Source organism: Megascapheus bottae, chromosome 31, assembly GCF_031878675.1.
Source record: "Megascapheus bottae isolate mThoBot1 chromosome 31, mThoBot2.hap1, whole genome shotgun sequence".
Lineage (NCBI taxonomy): Eukaryota > Metazoa > Chordata > Mammalia > Rodentia > Geomyidae > Megascapheus > Megascapheus bottae.
In genome coordinates, this window is record NC_143539.1 from 4,817,381 (window position 1) to 4,841,467 (window position 24,087).

General features: G+C 57.4%; 3 protein-coding genes across 7 annotated transcripts; 1 reads left to right on the plus strand and 2 right to left on the minus strand.

The window, feature by feature from the left end:
• Positions 1 to 729: 729 nt before the first annotated feature.
• Positions 730 to 4,781, minus strand: Gemin7 (gem nuclear organelle associated protein 7). Of its 2 annotated transcripts, none has more exons than XM_090322740.1 (2): positions 4,690 to 4,781; positions 730 to 1,748 (listed from the first exon to the last, which is right to left on the minus strand). In XM_090322740.1, exon 2 carries the CDS (start codon positions 1,735 to 1,737, stop codon positions 1,336 to 1,338), a length of 402 nt encoding a protein of 133 aa, XP_090178866.1. In that variant the 5' UTR covers positions 1,738 to 1,748; positions 4,690 to 4,781; the 3' UTR covers positions 730 to 1,335. The 2 variants fall into 2 exon arrangements, with proteins under 2 accessions (XP_090178866.1, XP_090178867.1); XM_090322741.1 differs by having other exon boundaries at positions 730 to 1,745; positions 4,690 to 4,771.
• A 2,486-nt stretch (positions 4,782 to 7,267) lies between these two features.
• On the plus strand, positions 7,268 to 9,963 carry Znf296 (zinc finger protein 296). The gene is made up of 3 exons (XM_090322250.1): positions 7,268 to 7,592; positions 7,827 to 7,973; positions 8,956 to 9,963. The coding sequence occupies exons 1-3, from the start codon at positions 7,292 to 7,294 to the stop codon at positions 9,918 to 9,920; spliced, it is 1,413 nt and encodes a 470-aa protein (XP_090178376.1). The 5' UTR covers positions 7,268 to 7,291; the 3' UTR covers positions 9,921 to 9,963.
• A 360-nt stretch (positions 9,964 to 10,323) lies between these two features.
• Positions 10,324 to 24,073, minus strand: Clasrp (CLK4 associating serine/arginine rich protein). 4 transcript variants are annotated; one of them, XM_090322912.1, is made up of 21 exons: positions 23,993 to 24,073; positions 23,056 to 23,193; positions 19,512 to 19,609; positions 19,040 to 19,141; positions 18,847 to 18,926; positions 18,374 to 18,458; positions 17,586 to 17,734; positions 16,808 to 16,904; positions 16,091 to 16,169; positions 15,939 to 16,012; positions 15,155 to 15,196; positions 14,556 to 14,765; positions 14,158 to 14,442; positions 13,713 to 13,970; positions 13,522 to 13,561; positions 13,149 to 13,209; positions 12,967 to 13,025; positions 12,844 to 12,892; positions 12,202 to 12,306; positions 10,611 to 10,635; positions 10,324 to 10,440 (listed from the first exon to the last, which is right to left on the minus strand). In XM_090322912.1, exons 2-21 carry the CDS (start codon positions 23,152 to 23,154, stop codon positions 10,398 to 10,400), a joined length of 2,040 nt encoding a protein of 679 aa, XP_090179038.1. In that variant the 5' UTR covers positions 23,155 to 23,193; positions 23,993 to 24,073; the 3' UTR covers positions 10,324 to 10,397. The 4 variants fall into 4 exon arrangements, with proteins under 4 accessions (XP_090179038.1, XP_090179037.1, XP_090179039.1 ...); XM_090322911.1 differs by lacking the exon at positions 23,993 to 24,073 and adding an exon at positions 23,786 to 23,977; XM_090322913.1 differs by lacking the exon at positions 23,993 to 24,073 and adding an exon at positions 23,786 to 23,976 and having other exon boundaries at positions 12,202 to 12,284; positions 12,846 to 12,892.
• Positions 24,074 to 24,087: the final 14 nt, after the last annotated feature.

Consider the following 24,087-nt stretch of genomic DNA (forward strand, 5'->3'; position numbering starts at 1 on the left):
AGCTACTGGAGAGGTGGAGGCAGGAGGATGGCGAGTTCCAGGCAGGCCTGGTCCAGGCGGCCTCTGCCCCCCAGGGAGACGCCGCCTCGGGAAGGAAGCGCTGAGGAGGCAGCTCCGGGGCAGAGCGCTTGCCTGGGACGCGCAAGAAACGCAGCGAGGAAAAAAAAATGAACTCGATGGGCCGTGCCCTCTATCTGATTAGAAAAATACCAAAACAACACACCCAAAACCCGGGAGAAGCGAAGTCCTGGAGGAGAGGCGAGCAAGTGAAATGAAGGAGCCGAACGCCAGGGGGCGGAGGGAGATCACCAAGCCCAGCCGGGTTGGCCTGGGCACCCAGCGCGCCTGCGCTTGAGCTTGGGTAGGGCCAGCCCGACCGCTGCCATGACAACGCGGAAACGGGGGGGGGGGGGCGGAGGGAGAGGGAGGAGAACCCGTGCCGTGAACCGGGCAGCCGGCGGGGCCTCGCCGGGCTGAAGATCCCATTCCCCCCAGTGATGAAGGGGACAGGACCCAGCTGGATTTCTTGTGGCCCGAAGGCTAAGTGAAGCGGGTGACACAGACGTGGGTCATCCAGGCACGCATGGAAGCAGCAGCTTCACTGATGGCCACCTCATCCTGTAGGTCACTTGGAGACGGGGCAGGACACGTATGGGTGATCTGAAGCCCAGCAGGGGCCATACCTCTGGCCTTGCAACCCCTGCCAACCCCCCCAAATAGAATCTCCTATTTAGGGAGGTGTTAGAGATTCCTTTACCCCAGTCCCTTTCTAAATGGACAACTTCTCCATCCCCCAAGGGGCACGCGTAAACATGAGAGCCACGTACAGTGGTTCACTCCTGTAATCCTGGAGGATGACGATTCCAAGGCCGGCCTGGGTTACACGGTGGAGCCCTGTACCCAGTAAATACACACACATAAATATATAAAAAACAGAAGTCGGATTTTCCGTGGCACATAGCTTCTTTGGCATGGGAGCACTGGGTGAGAAAGTTCAGGGTGAGGGACCTTCTCAACCTATTCAATAAACAACTCCCCTAGGCAGCTTGCTTCCTTCAGTGTCTCCTATCCCTAGGCCCCCCAGCCCCAGTCTTGGGGAAATGGTACCAGGCACACTTCTGCAGGGCCCAGTTCTGAGATAGAAGAATTTTCAGGTCCCATCCCTTGGGACCTAAAACTCATTAACCCCTGGCCATGAGGAGAGCTCTGGAGCTTGGCTCAGAACTAAAGGAAGCAGACTTCTTCGGGCTAAGGTCCTGGCCAGGGTCCTTTGGAGGCCTTGAATGATGAGCTAGGCCACGCAGGAGAAGGGCAGGGTGGGGGGAAGGTCCTTCTTCAGAGCCGGAAGGTGTAAGAAATAATGTCACTGCAGCGAAGTAATGCCTCTGCCTGCACGCCTATGGGAGTCTGCAGCTTTGACACATAGAAATTGGCCACGTCCAGATCAGTGGCTCCAAAATGGGCAGCCACCAGCACTCCCTGGTGCAGGGTGAAGGTCACTGGACGGCCCACCATGGCCAGCAGGCTGCGAAGGTAGCGCTCCCGGAGGGTGGCCCGTGCCCGCTGTTCCTGGGTTTCTGGAGAGTCTTCACTCATGGGGCCCTCTTGGATCTCAGGAACATCAGGCTTCAGGGGGACCCTGCGTCCCTCAGGGGCAAATCCACGGCTGAAGCCATCTGGACCCCGGGGAAGGCGGAGCACAGGCACAGGCACAGGGATGGCAGGAGGTGACTGCATGATCCCAGCTGCTGAGTGAAGAACAGGGAAGGCATTAAGGAGGTGGCTTGTTGGGGCTGGGACCCATGGCCTAGTGGTAGAGTGTTTGCCTATCATTCATGAAGCCCTAGGTTCGATTCCTTAGTACCACATAAACAGAAAAAGCCAGAAGTGGCACTGTGGCTCAGGTGGTAGAGTGCTAGCCTTGAGCACTGAGAGGCTCAGGGACAGTACCCAGGCCCTGAGTTCAAGCCCCAGGACTGACAAAAAGAAGAACCTGTCCCAGGCCTTCCTAAGAGCCTCTGCCTGCTGCCCCTAGTGGAGGGTGGGAGCCTCTGCAGAGGCACAGGTGAGACCAGGGGTGAGATTAGGAGGTTGTAGGTTAAGAAAAACTAATATTGCTGGGCGTGGTGGCTCATGCCTATAATCCTAGCTACTCAGGAGGCTGAGATATGAGGATCAAGGACCAAAGCCAGCAAGGGGCACTAAAGACTGTGAGACTCTTATCTCCAATTAATCACTAGAAAATGGGAGGTGGGGCTGTGGCTCTAGGGGTAGCGTGGTAGCCTTGAGCTGAAGAGCTCAGGGACAGCGCCCAGGCCAAGTTCAAACCTCATGACCCACACACACAAAAAGAAAAAACCAATACTGACTTCAAAAGTTTTTCTTTTGGGTGACCTAGACCACAAGACCAGAGATTAGGAATTGTTTACATTTTTAGAAAACCTCTCCCATCTTTCTGGTGCTGGTGGCTAATGTCTGTAATCATAGCTACTCAGGAGGCTGAGATCTGAGGATCACAATTCAAAGCCAGCCCAGGTACTAAGATCCATGAGACCATTATGTCCAATTAATCACCAGAAAACCAGAAGTGGTGCTATGGCTCAAGTGGTAGAGCCATAGCCTTGAGCTGAAGAGCTCAGGGACAGCGCCCAGGCCTAGAGTTCAAGTCCACAACTGACCCAAATTAAAACAAAACAAAAAAAACCTCTTCATCTTAGTCAAGGGTCATGTGTCTTCAGGTCCTGCCTCCCAGTCTAGATTCACTCTGGAACACTAGAAGCACAATGCCCAGGTCTCTAGGATTAGTACTTAGTGCTTGATGACAAGCCAGTGGTCAAAAATTGCTGTGGGGCTCTGACTCAAAATGAGAAGCAGGGGCTGGGAGTTTGGCCCAGTGGTAGAGTGCTTGCCTAGCATGCATGAAGAAGACCCAGGTTTGATTCCTCGGTTACCATATACATAGAAAAAAAACCCAAAGTGGTGCTGAGGCTCAAGTGGTAGAGCTCTAGCCTTAAGAAAGTCCAAGGACAGTGCTCAGGCCCTGAGTCCAAGCCCAGGACTGGCAAAAACAAACAAACAAAAAAACACCAGTTTTGGGCTGGGAGTTTGGCCCAGTGGTGAGAGTGCTTGCCTAGCACTCAAGAAAACCCGAGTTCCATTCCTTGGCACCACATATATAGAAAAAGGCTGGAAATAGTGCTGTGACTCCAGTGGTAGAGCACTAGCTTTGAAAAAGGGCAAAGACAGTGCTTAGGCCCTTAGGCCCTGAGTTCAAGGCCCAGGACTGGCAAAAAAAAAAAAAAAAAGAAGAAAGAGAGAGAGAAGCCAATGGAGATCCTTTCTCCAATTGGGAAAAAAAGGGGAGCTGGGTGCAGTGGCTCACACCTGTAATCCTAGCTACTCAGGAGGCTGAAATCTGAGGATTGTGGTTCATAGCAGCCCTGGCAGTGAAAAGTCCATGAGACTCTTATCTCCAGTTAATCACCAGAAAACCTGAAGTGACACTGTGGTTCCAGGGGTAGGGCAATTTTGTTTTATTTTTTATTTATTTATTTTGTTGTGAATCATCTTCACTTTCCCAAAGTGCAAATGAAGCGGGGAGATGACTAATCTATCTACTGAGCGCTGGTCCTAGGAAGGAGAGCAGACATTTTCTAGCACAAGTGAGCACTGGAAGGGCTTAGAGTGAAGGTATGATCTAATACCAGGCACTGGAGGTCTTAATCCTTTCAGGCTCCCAACCAGGGATCCAAACCCATTGTCCACTAGTGGGAAAGGAATCAGTTACGTAAGACACCCCCCCCCACATACACACACATACACCTTAGGCCAATGTTAAAGGAACAAAGTTTCAGGCACTGATGGCAGGAGTGTGGCCTAGGGGTTACGTGCTTGCCTAGCATGCAGGAAGCCCTGGGTTCAATTCTTCAATACCACATATGCAGAAAAAAAAAAAAAAAAACAGAGCAAAAAAGCTCAGAGACAGTGTGCCTAGGTCCTGAATTCAAGCCCCAGGAGCGATCCCTGCCCCGCTCCCCCCAAAAGCAAAAAGGCTTGGGGATGTAACTCAAGTGCTAGCACTGCCGACCTTTAAAAAGAAGCTGGGTGAGGAAGAAAAGCGCAGGGATTGGGGGGTCGGGGTGGCAACAGAACCTGCAGCTCCTACCCCGGAGGCTGAGATGTGAAGACCATCATTCAAAGTCAGGGCGATACATCACATTAAATAACAGCTCAGCCCAGCGCCCAGGCCCTACATTCACAGAAAAGGTGAAGGGGTGGGGGAGATGCATGGAAATTCACCCCTTTGTAGAAAATGAGACTAGAGGTGGGGCTCAGCGGTGGACGGGCTCCCAGCAGCCCAAGGCTAAAAGAGCGGGAGACCCCCCTGGAGGAAGAGGGGCGGCGCCCCCCGCCCCGGAACTGCTCCCCATCCTGGCGGGGCCCCGGTCCCCCGTCGCCCTCCTTTTCTCATTCAAATTGGTGCCCACCGGGCTCCCGCCCCCAGCCCTCGGGTCGCGATCGGCCATTCCGCCCGGGCCCACGACCGCCCCGGTGACCTCGGCCACCGTGCGAGCCACGGCCCGGGGGCCGAGCGTCCGCCACCCCCACCGGCTGCGCTCCGCGGCCCGCCCCGGCCCCCGGGCCCGGCGCGAGCCCGCGCCCCGCCACGCACGCCCCGCCGGCACTCACCCCGCTCCCGCGGCGGCCCCCGCGCTGCGCCCACTTCCGGCGGCGCCGCGGCGATCGGGGCCCGGCCCGGCCGCGAGGCCCCGAACCCGGGTTCCGCCGCCCCACGTGCTCGCGGGCCGCCCTCGAGGCTGCGCGCTCGGCACCCGCCGCTCAGCCTCCGGGGCGGGGGACGGGGCGGGGCTTGGGCGGCCCGGACGCCCATTGTAGGGAGCGCGAAACTGAGGCTCAGGGAGGGTCAGCCTTTCTCCTCCTGGATGCGGGCCGAGCACAACCTTGGGACCCCCACCCGGGACCCCCACCCACGTCTTTTACACTCCGCCCCACCTCCCGACCACTTTCCTGATTCCAAAAATCACGAATAAAAGCTTCAAGTCGGGCAGCTCACGATGGGCCACGGGCGATCGGTTTTGTTCTCTAGGCCTCCCTACACCTTTTTTTTTTTTTTTTACAAAGGGGGAAACTGAGGCCCTCCCCAGGGAATAGTTTCACTGTTCTAAGGCCCAGACCCAACTCGTTTTCTCCTCCACGGACACGGAGACCCTGTAGATACTCTCCCTTTCTACCTCACGACTGGTGCAAATACGTTCTGCAAGAAAGAATACCCAGGGCTGGGAGTTTGGCCTAGTAGTAGAGTGCTTGCCTAGCATGCACGAAGCCTGGAAATGGTGCTATGGCTCCAGTGGTAGAACTCTAGCCCTGAGTTCAAGCCCCATGACTGGCAAAAAGAAAAAAAAAAAAAAAGAATTTCCAGCATATAGTAGGAGTTCAATAAATGTTGACTGAATCAGGAAAGTCTTAGGAGCCTAGGTGGCCAGCTGGACCCAGCTATTTGAGCAGATGAAGCAGGAGGATTGCTGGAAGCCAGCAGTGCCAGGCTGGCCTGAGTGGAACAGTGAGATCCCACAGAAAGAGAAAAGAAGAAAATAAAGAATGAACTACATTCTAGCAGGGCTAGAAGGAAGAACAGGCTGAGTCTAGAAACACCAATATATGAACAAGATCTTTCAGGGCTTCATAAAATTAATGTAAAACAAAATTAAGGACGATGGGATTGTAAATTGCAGGGCTGGGGAGGGAAGTTGCAGTACCCCTGATTCTTCAGGAGAACTGAGGAAAGTGAGGCTGGAGACAGAAAAAGAAAATGGAGACAGATGGAGGTCATTTAGTTTAATTTACAAGACCTTCAGCAGGGTGGGGCTACTTTAGATAGGCTGGCCAGGGAGGCCTTGGGCTGTGAGGAGGACAATGGGGCTAAGACTTGAATAACAATATACAGAACTCCAGGAGATTGGCCTTGGAATTCTCTGGCTGGGCTGGGGACACCTGGAGGAGGACAGGTCCAGGCCCTCACCTCAGGGAGCATGCATTGAGTGGGGTGGGGGTGGGGGACAGGATAGTCAACAAACAGTTGGGGTGGTCCATGCCAGGAAGTCCGAAAAGATTTAGGGTGGGGCAAACAGTGAGCAGACCAGACCAGACCAAATTGCCAAAGGGAGGAAGCTGAGTTGAGGCAGTTAAGACCTCTGGCTATTGAGCTTTAGTGGGCAGTCCTGGCCTAGGGGAAGAGGCAGGCGGGGAGAGCAGTTTGTGTTTTTTTTTTTAAATGATTTGCAAATAGCCCAGAGACAAGGCTTTAGTCTCCAAATGACCTTCCAGTGGCCAAAAGAGTCCTCAGGATGTCTTCCTATCCCCGCACCTGATCCTGACTCCTGATCTTATTTACTTATTTATTTATTTAATTTTTCGGTCTTGGGCCTTAAACTCTGGGTCTGGGCACTGTCCCTGAGCTCTTCAGATCGAAGCTACCTCCCTACCCTTTGAGCTACAGCGCCACTTGATCTTTTATTTATTTATTTTTTTAAAACTCTTTAATGCACTCCCCCTGATGCCACCCCCCTCCCCCAACCTGACTGCTCTCAGCTCCTGCTCACCCAGCTTTTTGAGGAAACTGAGACCCCATGAAAAAATTCACTCTGTCCCCTTTTCCCTCACTTGATTTCCTCCAGACTACTTGTCAGCACAACAGGGCTTCCCCATGCTGGCTTACCCCATCATCTTGCCTACAGGGTCTGTTAGGGCCGCGCTCAGGACATGAACTAGACCCTAGGTTGAGATGCTCAACAAACAGGTGCCAATTGCTTTTTTTTGGGGGGGGGTCTTCGCACACAATGAATGGAGGGGGCCAGATTACCAGGCCTTGGGACTAAGAACCGACCGTTGGCCGTTCCTTTTCTTGACAAGATGAGGATTGTAGGAAAGGGTTTTCGATCTGGTCCCTGAAGCCCCAAAGGCAAGTGAGCTAGGAGCCCGGGCGTCCCGCTGGGGCCTCTGCCGGACCCGCCCCGTCCACTCCCTACGGCCACGCCCACTCCCAGCGGCCACGCCCCCACCGGGCGTGGCCAAGGCCTGGCCAGCACGTGTAATAAAAGTTCGCCGCGGGTCTCCGCAGCCACTCACCTGAGCTGCGGGCTCCCAGCACGCACGTTCTCCGCGTCCTGCCTGGCCTCGGCCCCCGCCGCCTTCGCTCCAGCCTCCGCCACTCCAGCCTCCTTCCTCCCCCGCCCCGCCATCCCGCCTCGCCGGGCCAGCCGGCGCGCAACCCATGTCCCGCCGCAAGGCCGGCCGCGCGCCCCGCCGAGTCGACCTCGCGCCCGCCTCCTCCTCCGCCGCCGCCCGCCTGGACGACCAGATGGAGACTTCCGACCTCATCATCGACGTGAAGCCCGAGCCTGACCCGCAGCCCTTCCTGCGGGCTCTCGGGCTCGGGCCCTATGTCTACAAGGGGTTGTCCACGCCGAAGAGGAGGCTGGGCGGTGAACCCCAGCCACAGTCCCCGGAATTCAGGCCGTCCTGCGAAGCCCTGGGCGCCAGGAACTCCTGGGCCGTGTGGATGCCGGTGACCGGTGAGTCCCACTCGCCCCTGCCTCCCCTCCCAGATCCGACTCGGCAGACCCGAGCCAGGGATGGGTCTCGGTCCAGGTCTTCTCTGCCTCCGGTTCGCTCTTGCCCCGTGTTGGCCCCCCAGCAGCCTTCTTCCCCCCCCCCAGTTCTGACTTTCGGGTCTCCCCTCTCTCACAACCCCCCCCACCAAGTCCGGCCCCACCCACGCTCACCACCCGCTTCCTCCCTCCCCGCAGACAACCACTGGACCGACAACCGCTCGGATCTGTTGACCTGCGGCCGCTGCCTGCAGACCTTCCCCCTGGACGCCATCACAGCCTTCATGGACCACAAGAAGCTGGGGTGTCAGCCGCTGGGCGTTCCCGACCCCGGGCAGGTGTCAGGTGAGTGACCCTTTGCACAGTCCCCCCACTTCCTGCGGGAGAGGGGCTGGGGTGGACCGGCCAGCCAGGCACTGGCGGTGAGCTGTGCTCCACTTCCCCTTTCTCATTCCTCCCGGGTGCAGCCTAGGCGGGGCCAAGGATTACTTGTTGGCCCCCCCTCCCCCAGGGCTGGGACTAGAGGTTAGGCAGAGGCTGGACAGGGGGGGGCACCCACAGGGTGTGGCTGGCCTTGGATAGTTAAGTGGCCCGGGGATTTGTGGACACCCCCACACACACCTTCCCCATGTAGTTTCACTTCTCCTTCTCTTTGGACAGAAATAACTAACTGGCCAGGTGGCTGGACCTGTGGGGTGGGGGTGGAGGCCAGCTGGAACTAGGGTGGCCGCCTCCTGGCTCCTCGGGGCTGGGTCAGGCCTTTGGGACTAGAGCTGGGGCTTCTGGCTCCTTACCCTAGGGGAACTCTCCCAGCCAAGTGCCCTGAAAAGCCCCAGCTCTGAGCTGCGACTCATGTCCTGGGCTCTGAGGGGCCTTATTTTCTCCTGGGAAAGAATTAAGATGTGTCTGGCCCTAGGTGAGCTTGCTGGACCTATCTGAACCGGGTGGGTTCTCAGCCCTAGGGCGTGGTCCGCTGAGCCCTGGGAAATTAGATTCTATGAAGGGCTGGGCCAGGGAAGATCTGAATGGGAGGGGGAAGGGCTGGGATGGAATCACGGTGGGAGGCTGGTGGGCACTTTGGTGTGCTGACTTTGTATTAGACCCAGGCTCTGTCGTTTCTTGCTCAGGGTCACAGTGGAGTAGTGGAGGCCACTGAACACTCAGCAGCCCTGCAGACAGAAATCTGTCTTTTCTAGAAGGCTCCTGTGTTTCGTCATACACCTCGGCCTCTGCACCCCAGCACTAGAGCTTTTCCCAGGTGGCCAGCTGGCCGTGACCTGTGTCTGTTCTGCATTAGTGCTGACCTATGTCTCTTGTTTCCCTCCAGAACGCTTGGATCTGAAGGCCCTGAGCTGTCTCCACTGTGGCCGGCAGTTCACAGAGGCCTGGAAGCTGCTGCGCCACGCACAGTGGGACCACGGGCTGTCCATCTACCAGACGGAACCGGAGTCCGCCGAGGCCCCTCTGTTGGGCCTGGCAGAAGTGGCTGCAGCCATGTCAGTGAGGGTGGAGCCCCGGGAGGAGATCAATTCCTCCGTCCCCAGTGGCCCTACCCGGAGAACCCCCACCTGCTCAGTGTGCCAGAAGACCCTCAGCTCCTTCAGCAACCTCAAGGTGCACATGCGCTCACACACTGGTGAGCGGCCCTATGCCTGCGACCAGTGTTCCTACGCCTGCGCACAGAGCAGCAAACTCAACCGCCACAAGAAGATACACCGGCTCCTGCCCACCCCATGCCCGGAGCAGGCATCCATTGCCCCACCCGAGCCCGAGGCCCACGCTGCTGCCCCGGCCAGCGCCCTCCCAAGTCCTGGTGCCCAAGGCACAGGGGCTGCGGCCACAGCGGGCCTGCAAGAACCCGGGGCACCCAGTGGTGGGGCCCAGGCGGGCCCCAGAGGGGACACATGGGAGCCTCTCCCCCCCCAAGGACAGAGCGCAGTCCCCTGCAAGATCGAGGGTGACAGCCAGAGCATACTGCCCAAGAAGATGCCTAAGGCAGCAAGCAAGAGCAAGAGGCCTCGGCCAGGAGGCAGCTGTGAGTTCTGTGGGCGCTACTTCAGCAGCAGCAGCAACCTGACCGTGCACCGGCGATCGCACACCGGGGAGCGGCCGTATGCCTGCAGCCAGTGCCCCTACACCTGCGCGCAGAGCAGCAAGCTCAACCGCCACCGCCGCACGCACGGCCTGGGGCCCAACTGCACCCGCTACGAGTGCCCGTTCTGTGCCGTGCCCTTTGGCCTGCGTGCCACTCTGGACAGGCACCTGAGGCAGAAGCACTCCAGGGTGGCCTGAGCCCATGGCACTGTCACTGTCCACGCTTGTCCCTGTCTTGCCCTCCTGCCAATAAAAGTCTTCTTTCTCCCACGTGCTTGGCCTCTGGCTCTCTTGGGGTGGAAGGCGTCCCCTTTGCAGGGTGGACGGCTGGACAGACCGGTTTGGAGGAGGGGGTGAGGGGGAGGCCGGTCCCCAGTGCCTGGGGCACAGCAAGACTGGCACAGAAAGCCGTGCTCCCAGTTCTCAGGGTGGGTGAGGCCAGGCAGGGGCCGGGCGAGGGTGGGGAGCGGCCCGGACCTGTCCCCAGAGGCCCTGGGCAGCAGGTCTGCGCCCTCCCCACATCAGACAGTAGACACCAGGGCCAGTGCCCAGCCACAATGGTTCCCAGGCTGTGAAGCCCCCAACATGACAGGAGGTACAGGAGGGCATTAAATACACTTTTATTTCACAAAGGAAGGGGCAGCACGGACGGCCCTGTGCCCCCAGCTCTTCTGCCTAGTGGCGGTAGTGAGGGCTTCGGGAGCGGGAGCGGGAGCGCCTGCAGAGGAGAGGGCAGGCCTGTGAGGATGCACGCGCCCCAGCATGCCTGGGCCACACTGTGGCAGCAGGGGAGACCAGCCCTGCCAACTGCAGGGGTGCGGAGTGAGTGGGGCTGGGATCTCTAGCAGGGACAAAGTGGGAGTAGGGATGGGGGTGGGGGGTCCTCACCTCCTAGAAGAGCTGTATTCTCGACCTGAAAAGCAAAGGGAGAAAGAGGTTGAAAAACAAGACCGCTACCAGGGTGGGTCCTGTGTGCTGGAAAGCAGCACCCCCACACCTGCCCCAGTCACAACCTGCTCTGGGCCCCAAGCACTGCTAGGGCCCAGAGAGCCCCAACCCCTGGGTTCAGATGATGACTGGGTGCGCGGTGGCTCATGCCTGTAATCCTAGCTACTCAGGGCAAGCTGAGATCTGAGGATCTCAGTTCAAAGCCAGCCCAGGCACTTAAGTCTCTATTTAACCACCAGAAAGCCAGAGTGGTGCTGTGGCTCCAGGGATAGGGCAGTAGCCTTGAGCTGAAGAGCTCAGGGGAAACACCGAGGCCAGGGTCTATGGAGGTATTCTTGAGTTGAGCTCAGGGACAGTGCCCAGGCCCAAAATTTAAGCCTCACAATCAACTAAAAAAAAAAAAGTTGAGGGGCTGGGAGTTTGACCTAGTAATAAGAGTGCTTGCTTAGCATGCACAAAGACCTAGGTTCGATTCCTCAGTACCTCATACATAGAAAAGGCCAGAAGTGGTGCTGCGGCTCAAGTGGTAGAGCGCTAGCCTTGAGAAAGCCCAAGGACAGTGGCTTAGGACCTGAGTACAAGCCACAGGACCAGCAAAAAAAAAAAAAAAAAAAAAAAAAAAAAAGGCCGGGAGTTTGTCCTAGTGGTTAAGGTGCTTGCCTAGCATGCGCAAAGACCCGGGTTCGATTCCTTGGTACCACATACATACAAAAAAGCTGGAAGTGGTGCTGAGGTTCAAGTAGTAGAGCTCTAGCCTTGAGAAAGTCCAAGGACAGTGCTCAGGCCCTGAGCTGAAGCCCAGGACTGGCAAAAAAAACCCAACAACAACAACAAAAGTTGAATGACAAGTAATATGGCATCCCCAGATCCCCCCCCCTTTTTTTGGTCTGCTGTGGGATTTGAACTCTGGGCCTGGGCACTGTTCTAGCTCAAGGCTAGTGTGTTCTACTCTTAAAAAAATTGTGTGTGTGTGGGGGGGGGGGTTCATTTGTCATGGGACTTGAACTCTGGGCTTGGGCACTGCCCCTAAGCTCTTCAGCTCAAGGCTACCTCTTACCCCTTGGCCTGGGTGTTGTCCTTGATCTTTTCAGCTCAAGGCTACCGCCCTTCCCCTTGAGCCACAGCACTACTTCCAGTTTTCTGGTGATTAACTGGAGCTAAGTCTGGGAGACTTTAGTGCTAGGGCTGGCTTTGAACTGGGATCCTCAGATCTCAGCATCTTGAGTAGCTAGGATTACAGGCATGAGCCACGGCACCTGGCAACTTCGGCAGTTCTGAGAGTACCTTATTACTTACACATAGTTGAGGCAGGCCTCAAACTGGATCTTTTTGAAGCACTGCGATTAGAGCCTCAAGTTTCCTTGGCTTGCTTACTCAACGGGAGCTCAGGACTAAAGCCATATTGCCAGCCTGGCTAGCAGCGATTCTGAAGTCCGACAGTCCTTTATGCTCAGGCTGGCCTCGAACGTGACAGTCCTGCCTCAGCCTTCCTTATTTTTTTCAACACGCTCGTGGTTATGGGGACACTCACTATAGCGGGGCGAGGGTGAGCGGCTCTGGCGGCTGTACTGGCGTTCCCACTCTTCCCTCTCCTTCTCTCGACGCTCCCGTTCCCTGTGTGGGGAAAGGGGAGGCAACCAGGGGGCAGGGTGAGCACCTGTGGAGTTTGGGGAACATAAGGACCCCCCACCAAGGCTGGCACAGGGAAGGTAAGCTAGTGCAGTGTCTCCTACTGCACCCCAACGGATGCAAACTGGGTGGGGTGGCTTGTCTGCTGCTTCTGACCACGACGAACCTCCCAAGTCTGGGAACGAGAAGGCCAGCAATGAGACGGCCTTGAACTAACTGCCTTGCCTCCACCTGCAGAGTGCTGGGGTTACAGCTGTGTTCCACACTGCTTAGCTGTTCCCTATGGCCTGAGACTGACACACAGCACAGCTGCCGCACCCCCAGAACGGGCATAAGAGAGGCCGTCATGACTACAGAAAGGACTCGACAATGGGCAGCAGGCCTCCCTGTCCCAGGTGGCACTCTGGACCCCACAAGTGGGACCAGTGGGGGTGGGAGCAGTTACCCCTGCTCCTCAGCAGGCTTATGGGGGGCTGTCCCAGGTGAGGTGAGGGCTAGGCCAAGGAGTCTGGAGGAGGAGGGAGAGAGCCGGGGAGGGAGCCTTACTTCATGCGGATCTTGCGGGCCATGGCGCGCAGCTCGTCCTCCCGCTCCTGCAGCAATTCAGACCATGGTCAGGCCAGGCCAGGCCAGGGCCTAGCAGCACCCGCCTGTCCCCGTGACTGACCTGGCGCTCATGCTCCTGCTGAATCATCTTCTCCTGGGCTGCCTTCTTATCCGCCTTGACTGTGGAAGACATGGGGCTGAGGGGCCTCCAGGACATGGATGACCCTCCACCCTGGACACAGCCCTGCTCCCTGAGCCACCATCCCTTGGGCTCGGGACTCCCCAGGTGCAGGGGGGACCTACACTGCCGGTTCAGTGCCTTCTGCATCCTTAGCTTCAGCTTCTCCTGTGGTGTCAGTTTGGGCTGGGGAGGGGGAGGGAAAGAGGCAGAGAGGGGTAAGTCCAGAAGCCCCCACAAAGCCACCTCACCAAGAGCCTGGGACTTTGGGGAAGCGGGGGAGGGGCAGATGGGACCTCGGCCACCAGGCTCCAGGACAGCTGCGGCCATGTGCAGAGGCAGGGATGGGACACGGATGGGGGCAGACCTCCCTCTCCTCCCTTCCCCATCCCAGGGCGGCTCTCCCAGCTCCCCAGGCCCCCCCACAGGCCCATCGGGCCCAGCTCAGGCACTGCTGCTGGCGGGACTTAGACGGGCGAGTTCCAAATTCTTACTGACTTTGGCAGCTCCTGTCTCTTTACCAGCGGCAGGTTCGGTCCTGGGAGGAGAAGGAAACATGTGCCACCTGACCCCAGCCCCGGCTACTGCCAAGGCAACAAGGTATTCCAGGACCTCTGTGTCTCCACCGGCCTCGGCCTTCCCATAGGAGCCCTGGTCCCTCCACAGGAGGCTGACGCCCCTCTACTCACTTTTTCAGCTTCTCGCCCACAGCAGGGGACGCTGCTGGCCGGGTCAGCTTCTCCCTCGGGGGCGATGGTGAGTGACTGCGGCTGGGGCTGTGGCTGTGGCTCTGGCTGCGGGTGGGGCTGGGGCTGCGGCTGCGGCTGCCGGTCAGGCTGCGGCTTCGGGATGGGCTGAGGGACCAGCTGCTGCGGCTGCGGCTGCTGCTATGATGCCGGGGACCTCGGGTCCCCCGCCGGTAGCGGTCTCCGGAGCGGGAGCGACTTCTGGGGTGCACAGGGATAAGGTAAGGAGACTCCAGGGCAGAGGAGCCCAGAGTCTCTGCTTCCTCCTACTGGGAGGCGTTTTCCCACCTAGTGCAGGGTGGGCAGGACAGTGCTGCTCCCCTCCTCCCCAGACCACTCTGGGCCTTATTGGATATGGAACCCCACAGCACCGCACCGCACCACCCACCTGCTTCTGCGCCGGGGTGGGTAGCCGCCCCGCCGGGCGGGTGAGCGGGAGTAGCGGTGTCCATCGCGGGAGCCCCCACCCGAGTGGCGCCGGCCTCGGCTGCGGGAGCGTGAGTAGCGGCGGGAGCGCGAGCGCGAGCGGGACCAGGAGCGTGAGCGGGACCGCCCATGGCGCCCAGAGCGGTAATGGGCCCCGCCTCGGCGGGAGCGGGAGCTGGAACGGGAGCTGGAGCGGGAGCTGGAGGTCCTTGAGACTGAGGAGGATGAGGAGGAGGAGGAGCGGCGGCTGCGGGCACGGAGGGCACGGAGGGGGGGCCGTCAGCCGTCGCCCCCGCCCCCCGCCGCCCGTGCCCCCTCCCCGGGCGGCCGGCCTAGGGGTGGCGGGCGCAAGTTACCGACCGGGCGCCCGCATTGCGTCCCGGCGCGCCGGGCTGGGGGGGTACAGGGGGCTTTCCGGGGGCGGCCCCTGATGCGGCGGCTGCGGCTGCGGCCGCGGCGGCCTCCTCGTCACTGCCCCCAAAGCTGGTGATGAAGGTGATCTTCTCTTCACGACCTGGGCTCGGGGAGCGCGAGCGAGAGCGGGACTCGGAGCTGGATTCCGAGGGCGACCTGCAGGAGGCGGCTGTCACCACGGGCAGGGCGGGGTGCCAGGGCAGGCAGAGGGCCGGGCCCACCAGAGGGAAGGAGAAAGGAAGCTTCCATGCCCGGGCACCAGCCCTCCACTGCAGGCTGAACCATAGTTCGCCAAAAGCAGTGTGGGAAGGTAGGGGAGCAGGCCTGTGCTGCCCCAAACTCCCACATGGGGGGCTACCCCCCACCACACCCAGGACATGTGCTGCTCACAAACGAAAAACACTTGTTTCTAAGTGACCCTTGCTGCCACACTTGACCGGTGACACCAAAAGGCACATGATACTCAAGTTGGGATAAGAAAACAGCAAGTACCTCCAAGCTCACAGACCCCCTCAAGTCATCTGTGCCCTGGGGTCCCCACTCACCGCTTATAGGGGTCGTAGGTGGGGCTGTCTCGGCGGGCATAGCTAGAGAGGAAGCAGGGAGGACAGGTGAGGGCCCACAGCAGCACACCTGCGGGCTTGGCCCAGCCCCATCTCTCTCCCACCCGTCTACCCCACACCTGCCTGCCCAGCTCACTGAGGACCCGCAGGACTGCACCAGGTGTGGCCACCTGCTTTCTAGTGCTCTCCACCACTCTGATATCAGAGAGCCAGGCCCAAAGAGACAAATTCACTCACGAGCCATTATCTAAACCCAGACCATGTGGCATGGCTTTGGTCTGGGCTCTTCCACACCCAACCCGGGCCCCGAGCCCACAGCACAACCTTCCTTTAGCACAGGCGGCTAAAGATGCATGGATTTTCCCTGGAGGACAGACAACCAAACCCAGTTGCTCAGCCCAGATCCCGATGGACACCTCTGGGGGAAGTGGGGGCAGGGGACTGACTGGCCTAGTCTCCGTCCTTGGCAGGTAACAGTGTCCAGTCTGAGAGTGACCTCTCCAAGTGCTGCCAGGTGGCCCAGAGGAACAGAGCAGGAACAGAGCAGAACCAGAGCCAGCACTGGGCAGCCTGTCTCTTCTCTCCTGCTCCACCTCAAGGCCAGCAGGACAAGAGCAGCAGACTAAACCATCACCTCGGGCCACTCAATGCCCACAAGGACTCTCCTCAATACAAACACTTCTGCACAAGCAACCCCCACGTCCAGCCCCACACCTGCTCCCCAGAGCCTCAGCGGCACTGGGGGAGGCCCCAGGCAGAGGCCTACCTGGGTGGACTGATCTTCCGTCCCCTCAGCCGCTTCTCCCGGAATTCTCTCCGCTGGCGCCGGGAGCGACGGCCCTGGGCAGGGAGGCCAAGCTCATTAGGGGGATGACCTCCATACGCCCCAGCTGTTCCCCTCACCTTCCTAGATCTCACCGAATACATGGCTTTCTCTTCCTCCAGAGCCTTGGCATGTTTGATAGCCTCTGCCTCCTCTTTGTCTTTTCGAAGCATCCTGCCAGAGTTAACAGAGGGGACCCAGGCCACGTTCCATACAACTTGCGGACACCATATGCATATAGGTGCTACACCTATGGTCTTAGCTACTCAAGAGGCTGAGATCCAGGGGATCACTGTTTGAAGCCAGCCCTGGCAGTAAAGTCCCCAAGACTCCATCTCTAAAATAAATGAGGCAGCCATTGCCAAAGGAAGGACCCAGTGGCTCCACCAGAGGGTGCTAGAGCCGAGGGAGTCCCTCCACCAGAGGCAAGCTGAACAGGGTGGGGTGGGTAATTTACAGTACAGCCTTGACTTCCTCACAGAGTGGGGTCACAAATACTCAGGTCCAGCCTAAGACAGTATTACTAGCAGGGTTGTGGCCAGAAAGAAGCCTGGCACAGTGGCTCACATCTGTAATCCTAGCTACTTAGGAGGCTAAGATCTGAGAATTGAGGTTCAAAGCTAGCCCGGCACTAAAGAGACCCTTATCTCCAATTAATCACTAGAAAAAAGGAAGTAGGGCTGTGGCTCCAGCGGTAGGGTGGCAGCCTTGAGCTGACGAGCTCCAAGACAGCGCCTAGGCCCAGAGATTAAGCCCCATGACCCCCACAAAAAAAAAAAAAAGCCACAGTAAGTTCACAGGGCAGATCTCACCTGACAAAGTCGCCATCGGCCATGCCGTAAGTGGTGGCCTGTTTGTTGAGATCTGCTACCTGCTCCTGGTTCAGCTCATCCACATCCACCTCCACATCTGCACCAAGAGAAAAGCCATCAGGGGCCAAGGCCACGGGGAGCGGGCAAGGGGCAGTGCCCCTGAAGTGGGTGGACAGCTGCCAGCCTGAGCAGTGTTCAGGGAGGGTCTGGGGCGGCTCTGGCTCAGCTCTGGGGCTCAGGCAGTAGATAGCACCACAGTGGGCATGTGGGGTGGAGGGGAAGAGGAGAAGGGCAGACAGTTGGGTGAATGGAGGAGGACCATGAACGTGTGGGTGGGAAAAACAGATGGAAATGCGTGGTTCTATTTCGTGGGTGCACACAGACGCCTTGGGCAGGGTGCGTGCTGGGAGGAATATGGAGATGGGAGGCATCTGTACAGCAGGTGGGAGGGGAATGCAGTAGTCCCTGGGTCAACAGATGTATATATATATATATATATAAGGGGCAGGGGGCCCCCCAAAAGGGGCTTGTTTCCCAGGAGACAGAGAAGAGCAGGAAGGAGAAGCAGAGGCCAAGAACCAGACAGCACCCTGGAAATGGGGGAGAAGGTGATAGAGACAGGGTGAAATGGAAGAAGGAGGTGAGACAGGAGGACAAGGCCTGGGGAAGGGGGCGGGACAGGGCTCCTAAGTGTGGGGTGCCCCACAGAGGGTGAGGGTTGAGACACAAGAACGATGCCCAGGGACTGTGGGTGGGAAGGGCAGAGAGGGGACCCCACCGATGTCGGGGATGACCTCATCTTCATCCGAGTTGCTCTCCTCCTCAGCCGGTGACTCCTCCTCTTCCGGCTTCTCAGCGGCCTTCTCCACTTCAGCCACTGTGCTGTCCTCATAAGTGTAGCCGATGGAAGCCTTCTTCTCTGCCAGCCTGGGATGGAAGTGGGCCAGCTGGAGTAGGCACGCCTGCTGCGGGGAGCGACCCTCCTGACCACCCACCAGTGCCACTCTGTGCTGTCTAGGCAAAATGGTCACTGCTGCCAGGAGTCAGGTCTGTCTGCTTCAGCACGAGTCCCACACCGGGTGTCCCAATTTACAGTGGGCAAAGGTATGGCATAGCTCTGCTCCCAGGAGCTTCGTGGGGGCCTTTGCTGAATTCATCTGTCAGCCACTGCTGCCCAGCCTCTGGGAAGTGTGACCCAGTGCCCAGCAGAGCAGGAAGGAGTGCAGGAAGCTGATACCCAAGTCACTCACAGCTTCTCGAGTGCCTTGGCCACAGTGCACTGCAGGTCCGCTGGGCACAGGCCCTGGCAGTGTGCTCTGAGGTCAGCTTCTAGTTCTGACGGCCGTCTTCCCCAAGGGCCTCCTGCAGGCTGAGACTACTCCACCCCAGCTGCTCAGCCCGGGCCAGGGCCTCCTGCCCCACAGCCACAAGGTGAAATGCAGGGTGCTGAACCCACCTTCCACTGCTATGTCTGGGGGCAGGGGAGCCCCTGCCACTACCCCCATCCAGACTGGGCCTGCAGGCCTCTCCTGCTCCCCTAGGCTGCCACAACCAGCCCAAACTTACTTCTTCTTCTCATCTTCGCTTGGCCTCTGTAGGCCACCATACAGCTCGTCAATGTAGATCTGGTACAGACACTGCTCCTCCGAGACTACAGCAAGGGGGGCAAGGGGCAAGTGGGTGAGGGGAGGCTAGGACACAGGGAATTTGGAGACAGGAAAACAATGGAGTTGGGGGCTGGGGCAGAGTCACCACTTCCTGGTACTCAACCAGTCTGCCGGGGCACAAGTAACTACAGCACAGTGTCAGCTCCATCTCTCATTTGCCCTGTGACCCTGGCTTCAGTCATAAGCCTTGTCCCTCAGCTTCCTCTTCTGTAAGATGGGATCGCTGGCACAGTGAGTGCGTGGGGGCATGGGCACTGTCACAGGACCACAATCTCAAGAGAGCTCCTGTTTTTCTAGCTCTTCAAGTCTCTGGGACCCCCCTCCCCTGCTGATGAGGCCTCAGTAGTTTCAGGGTCCCCTCCCCCCACTCACTGCCCGCGAAGTCATTCTGCACCAGGCCTCGGTATCTCTCGTAGTTGCACTTCCGCTCATCCGACTCCTGCTCTGGGGAGCTTGGGGAATCAGAGATCTCCAGGTCAGAGCTGGCAGGCAAGGGGGGAGAGGGGCTGCTTGGACTTGGGGCCGGGAAGGGAGAGGCCAGGTGGGCCTCTGGGAAGGTACGTACATGGTGGTAAGCAGCGGGGGGGTGTAGTCAGGAATGTGGTCCAGGTGGGCACGGACATCAAAGCGGTCGATCATGTTGTTGGTGTCACCCTGCCAGGGCATCCTGGAGGGAAGGGTGGAGCAGGGGCTCTGGGTGTTTCTCCTAGCACACCAGCACCTGTTCTCCAGCTGTGATACTCTCACCCTGGCCTGGCTCACAGACCCTCCTGCTGCCCTGCCTCAGGAAAAGGAGTCCGTTTCCTAGGTTAAATGATGGCAGGGTACTTTAACCAGTTAGGAAGAGCTCATCTCCTGGGCCTTTGCCTCTGTGCCTCAGCGCCACCCTGCACCATCCCTGCTAAATTGGTCTGTCCACTCCACAAAGCCTCTTCAACTGTCACCTTCACCTCTTTCTGCCAGAATGTCCAAAGGTATCTGTCCCACCCTGGTTCCTCTGCTACACTTACCACCCATCCCTTCTGAACCCCTCTTACATGTTCACAGGGCTTTCGGCAGCCAGGGCCACAGCAGAGTCCAGGTGCACCTTGCAGGCTCGGCCATGCACCTGCAGGAACTGAGCTGGGTCCTTCTTCTGTGGGCGTGGACAAGACAGAGGCCACCACTCAGCTGAGCTCCACCTCCTCCAGGCCCTATAAGCAGGCCCAGCGGCCAGCTAACCTATGTGGCGCACTTCTACCTCACAGGTTAGTCAACCTGGGCAGCCAGGACAGCTCAACTAGCTCAAGACAAGGACCACACTGGGACTAGAAATGTGGTTTAGTGGTAGAGTGCTTGCTTAGCATGCATGAAGCCCTGGGATTGATTCCTCAGTACCACATACACAGAGGGCCAGAAGTGGGGCTGCGGCTCGCATGGTAGAGTGCTAGCCTTGGGCAAGAGAAGCTCAGGGACAGTGCCCAGGCCTAGGCCCTGAGCTCGAGCCCCAAGACTGAGGGAAAAGAAAAGGGGCGGGGGTGGCATTTATTTTTTTTTCTGGAGATAGCCAGTGGCTCTGAGCTCTGCCACCATCTTCTGCCTAAAATATCACCCCCATTCCTCATTTATTCCATCCACAGAAAATAAACAAAAGCTTTAAAGTTCATAAAGTGGGCCGGGTGCCGGTGGCTCACACCTATAATCTTAGTTACGCAGGAGGCTGAGATCTGAGGATGGTGGTTCAAAACCAGTCTGGGAAGTAAAGTCAGTAAGGCTCTTATTTCCAGTTAACCACCAGAAAACCAGAAGTGGCACTGTGGCTCAAGTGGAAGAGCACTAGCCTTGAGCTAAAGAGCTTAGGGACAGCACCCAGGCCCAACCAAAAAAATAAGTTGGCTGGCATATGTTTTGTTTAGGTGTCAGTACAGGGCACCAGTGGCTCAGCCTTGTAATCCTAGCAACACAGGAGGCTGAGATTTGAACTGAGGGTTTCAGGAGAGGGCCATCACATTCACCACCCAAGTTCCTACAGTGAATATGATGATGATGTACAACCTATCAGAGTATACTACTCCTTCACTCTTACGTTTGTTTCCCTATTCATTTTACTCAATGCTACTAGGATTTGATCTCAAGATCTCATGCTATGAGGCAGGCACCAGAAGTGCACACTTTAAACGTGTGAATGATGGGAGATGGGAAGTATCTCAGTAAAGCTCTGGCTTACGGATCCCAAGTCTATGTCTTCACATCACCTGCAGGACACAATCTGGAGGTGACAGCTCCCACTGCCAGGCAGGCTGCTCAAGGGCCAGGCCCTGGCTGAAGCCACATTAGAAGAAGCCACAAGAGCCACAGAAAGAGCTCTGTACCAACCAGTTCCCAGTGACACAGACACAGCCCATCTTGGCCAGCACGTGCCCTCACCAGGTCATAGCCAATGGAGACTGGTTCCTTTTTTCAGATTGCTGACTTTGAGCCGCAATCCTCAGACTTTAGCCTCCTTAGTTAGGATTATAACAGGGAGCTAGTGGCACCTGGCAACTATTTCTTTATCTGAACAATGCATTACCCAAAGTAGCTGACAAGCACAGAAGTAAAGACAGACCAGGGTCAGCTAACAACCAAAGGTGGGGGGAAAGAGGTACCTACAGGCACCAAGGCCCAGGCAGGAAGAGGAAAAATGGCTGCTCCCGGATGTCACACTTGCCCAACCTGTCCATATCCACCAAGACTAGCACCATAGCCTCTCCACTCAGCCCCAGAGCAAGATGACAGCCACCACCCGGCTGTCAGCTCCCACAGCTTGGCACAGCACATCTGAATGCCCTTCCAGTTCCCAACCAGACACTGGCTGCTTGTTCCAGCAGTGCCACAAAGCACCCATAGACACTCGTGTAGCCCTTCCCATCCTGTCACCAGTGAGGCACTGGCACCACCACTGCCTAAGGAGGAGCAAGCTCAGGAGGCTCCCTGCTACTAAGTGGGGGAGAGCCTAGAATCCTAGGTCTTCCCAGAACCCCAACTCCAATTTTCTTTTCTCTTGGCTCCCTCCATACACACACACACACACACACACACACACACACACACACACACACACACACACACACACACACACACACACACACACACACACACACACACACACACACACTACAGCCAAGAGCCAGACTGCATACAATTAAACAGTAATGAGTGCAGTAACAAGATCTAACAGCACCTGGACAATTTCAGGCAGAGGCACTCAACCATGTGCATAACCAATTCTCTACCAAGCCTTCCCAGAGCTGGTCTTTCCCCAACTGGCCACCAACCACTTATGGATTCACTGATGGGCTTGGCACTTGGCTTGGGCAATTCCTTACCACCTGAACCATGCCAATATACAAGGCCCACTGGGCTGGGACTGGAAGCACCAAGGAGGAAGACAAGTAAGGGGTTGCAAGGGCCTCGTGTGTAGACCAGGCATGGGGTACACTCTTTTCTCCAAAAGCAACTAAAGCACCAACAAGATTGGTCAAATGACACAATGAATCTGGCTGCTGTGAGCCACGCCTTAGGGGTGGACATGGTCTTCTGAGCACTAGGCACCCAGCAGCAGGCAATACAATGTTCTAGAAGCAGTCTTTCTTACATGTGCACAGTTACAAGTCTTTCCTTCCATTAACTCCAGACCTGCTTTCTTGGGCCTTGTCAAACACAGATAGAGAAACCAGCAATCAACAGAGTCCCTTAGGCCTTGTTCGTCACAGGGTTCCACACAGTGAATGATCATTGTCCCAAGGAAAGAATGCCTGGTGCACATTCAACTACCCAACTGTTTTTCTTTTTTCTTTTTTTTTTGTGTGTGTGTGTGTGTGTGCGCACGTGTGCACGCACAGGCGCCACTCCTGGGGCTTAAACTCTAGGCCTGGGTCTACTTCTGGCTTTTTGGTGGTTGATTGGAGGTATAAGCCTCAAGGAATTTCCTGTCCCTGATGACTTTCAACTGCAACTTTCACTTAGACTACAACCTCTTGAGTAGCTAGGATTACAAGTATTGACCATTTAGCTCAATTTTTTTTTTTTGGGGGGGGGGTTGGCCATGGGACTTGAACTCTGGTCCTGGGCACTGTCCCTGAGCTAGTCAGTTCAAGGCTAGTGCTCTACCACTTGAGCCACAGGATCACTTCCAGTTTTCTGTTGATTAATTGGAGATAAGAATCTCATGAACTTTTGTGCTGGGAAGGCTTTGAACTGCCATCCTGAGATCTCAGCCTCCTGAGCAGCTAGGATTACAGGTGTAAGCCACCAGCTCAGTATTTTGTAATACTGGGGAATGGACCCCAGAACCTTGAACTCGGTTGGCAAATGTTCTAGTCTTTGAGCCACTTCCCTTTTGCTTTTAGTTTGTTTTGCAGATAGGGCCTTGGACTTAACTTTGTCTGGGCTGGCCTCTACCCTGAGCCTATGGTTTCAACATCCTTGTCTTCACCTCTCTACTAGAGATTATAGGTTTATGCCAAGTGGCTTCCAAACCTATGCTATCTGATGACCACTTTCTGGAGGACAGTCTCCCCCACCCTGTCCCCAACCCAAACAAAAAGCTTGGTCACTCACAATTTTCTCATAGTACTCCCGACGCCGCTCAGCTCTTTTCTTGTAATCCACCATCATACCTCGAAGCTTGCGCTCATGCTTCCGAGCCTCGTGCCACATGGTGGTGGTGGTGGTGAGGCCCAAGCGTGGCGCCTGAACCTGAAGGAGAGGGGAGGGAGCAGCAGTGTCAGGTGAGCTCTAAAAGCCATTAAGGGAAGGCCTGGGTCAACTAACAAGCTTGCTGACTCCAGTGAGGGAGGAGGTCCTTTGCAGGAGCAAGAAATAAAATTCCTGGGTAACTCTGACAACTAACTGTACTCTTCACAGGAAGCTCGGGCAGTCCGGGGTGCATCCCTGGGAAAGGAACGCCCCAGATTGCAGGCGCTGGAGTCCCAATCAATCCCTTCTGGGAAGGGAGGTGGGAGGCACACCCGAGGTGGCTCAGGCTTGAAGCTCATCCAAAGGGAAAAGCAGAAAAGGATTCCTCACACAGGGTCGCCCGTGAGGGTGAAGGGATCAATTATGGGTATTGGGTGGCAAAGGGCGAGAGTCCTGGGACCCAGTGACCATATGGAGGTGGGAGTCGAGGGCAGGTGAAGGGCGTGGATGGCACAGGAGGGGGGATTTGAGGAGCCCTTGAAGTCTACATGGCTCTGAAGCAAGGATGGCATCCAGAGAACGGCGGGGAGCGGGGAGGGGTGAGTGCTGGGGGCAGGAGGGGAAGCTGAGGGTCTAGACAGGGCTGGAGCACCTGGTCAGGGCCGAGGCCGGCGGCGCGAAGCGGGCCCTCAGCGGGGCAGAGGCGCGGCCCGAGGCCCGTCGGGACGAAGCGGGTGCAGGCCGGCCGGCTTCGGGCAGGCCCCAGCGGACAGCACCGCGAGAGAACCCGAGACGAGGGTCCAGCGGCTGTGACGCAGCCTAACAACCGGGAGGTCCGAGACTCGACGCCTGCACTCACCGGCTGGCTGGCCGCCGCCGCCGCCTCCCACTGCTGCGCTCGCTCGCTCCCTCGCGCTCACGCGCACGCGCGCGCTCTCCCCTTAGCCCACACCG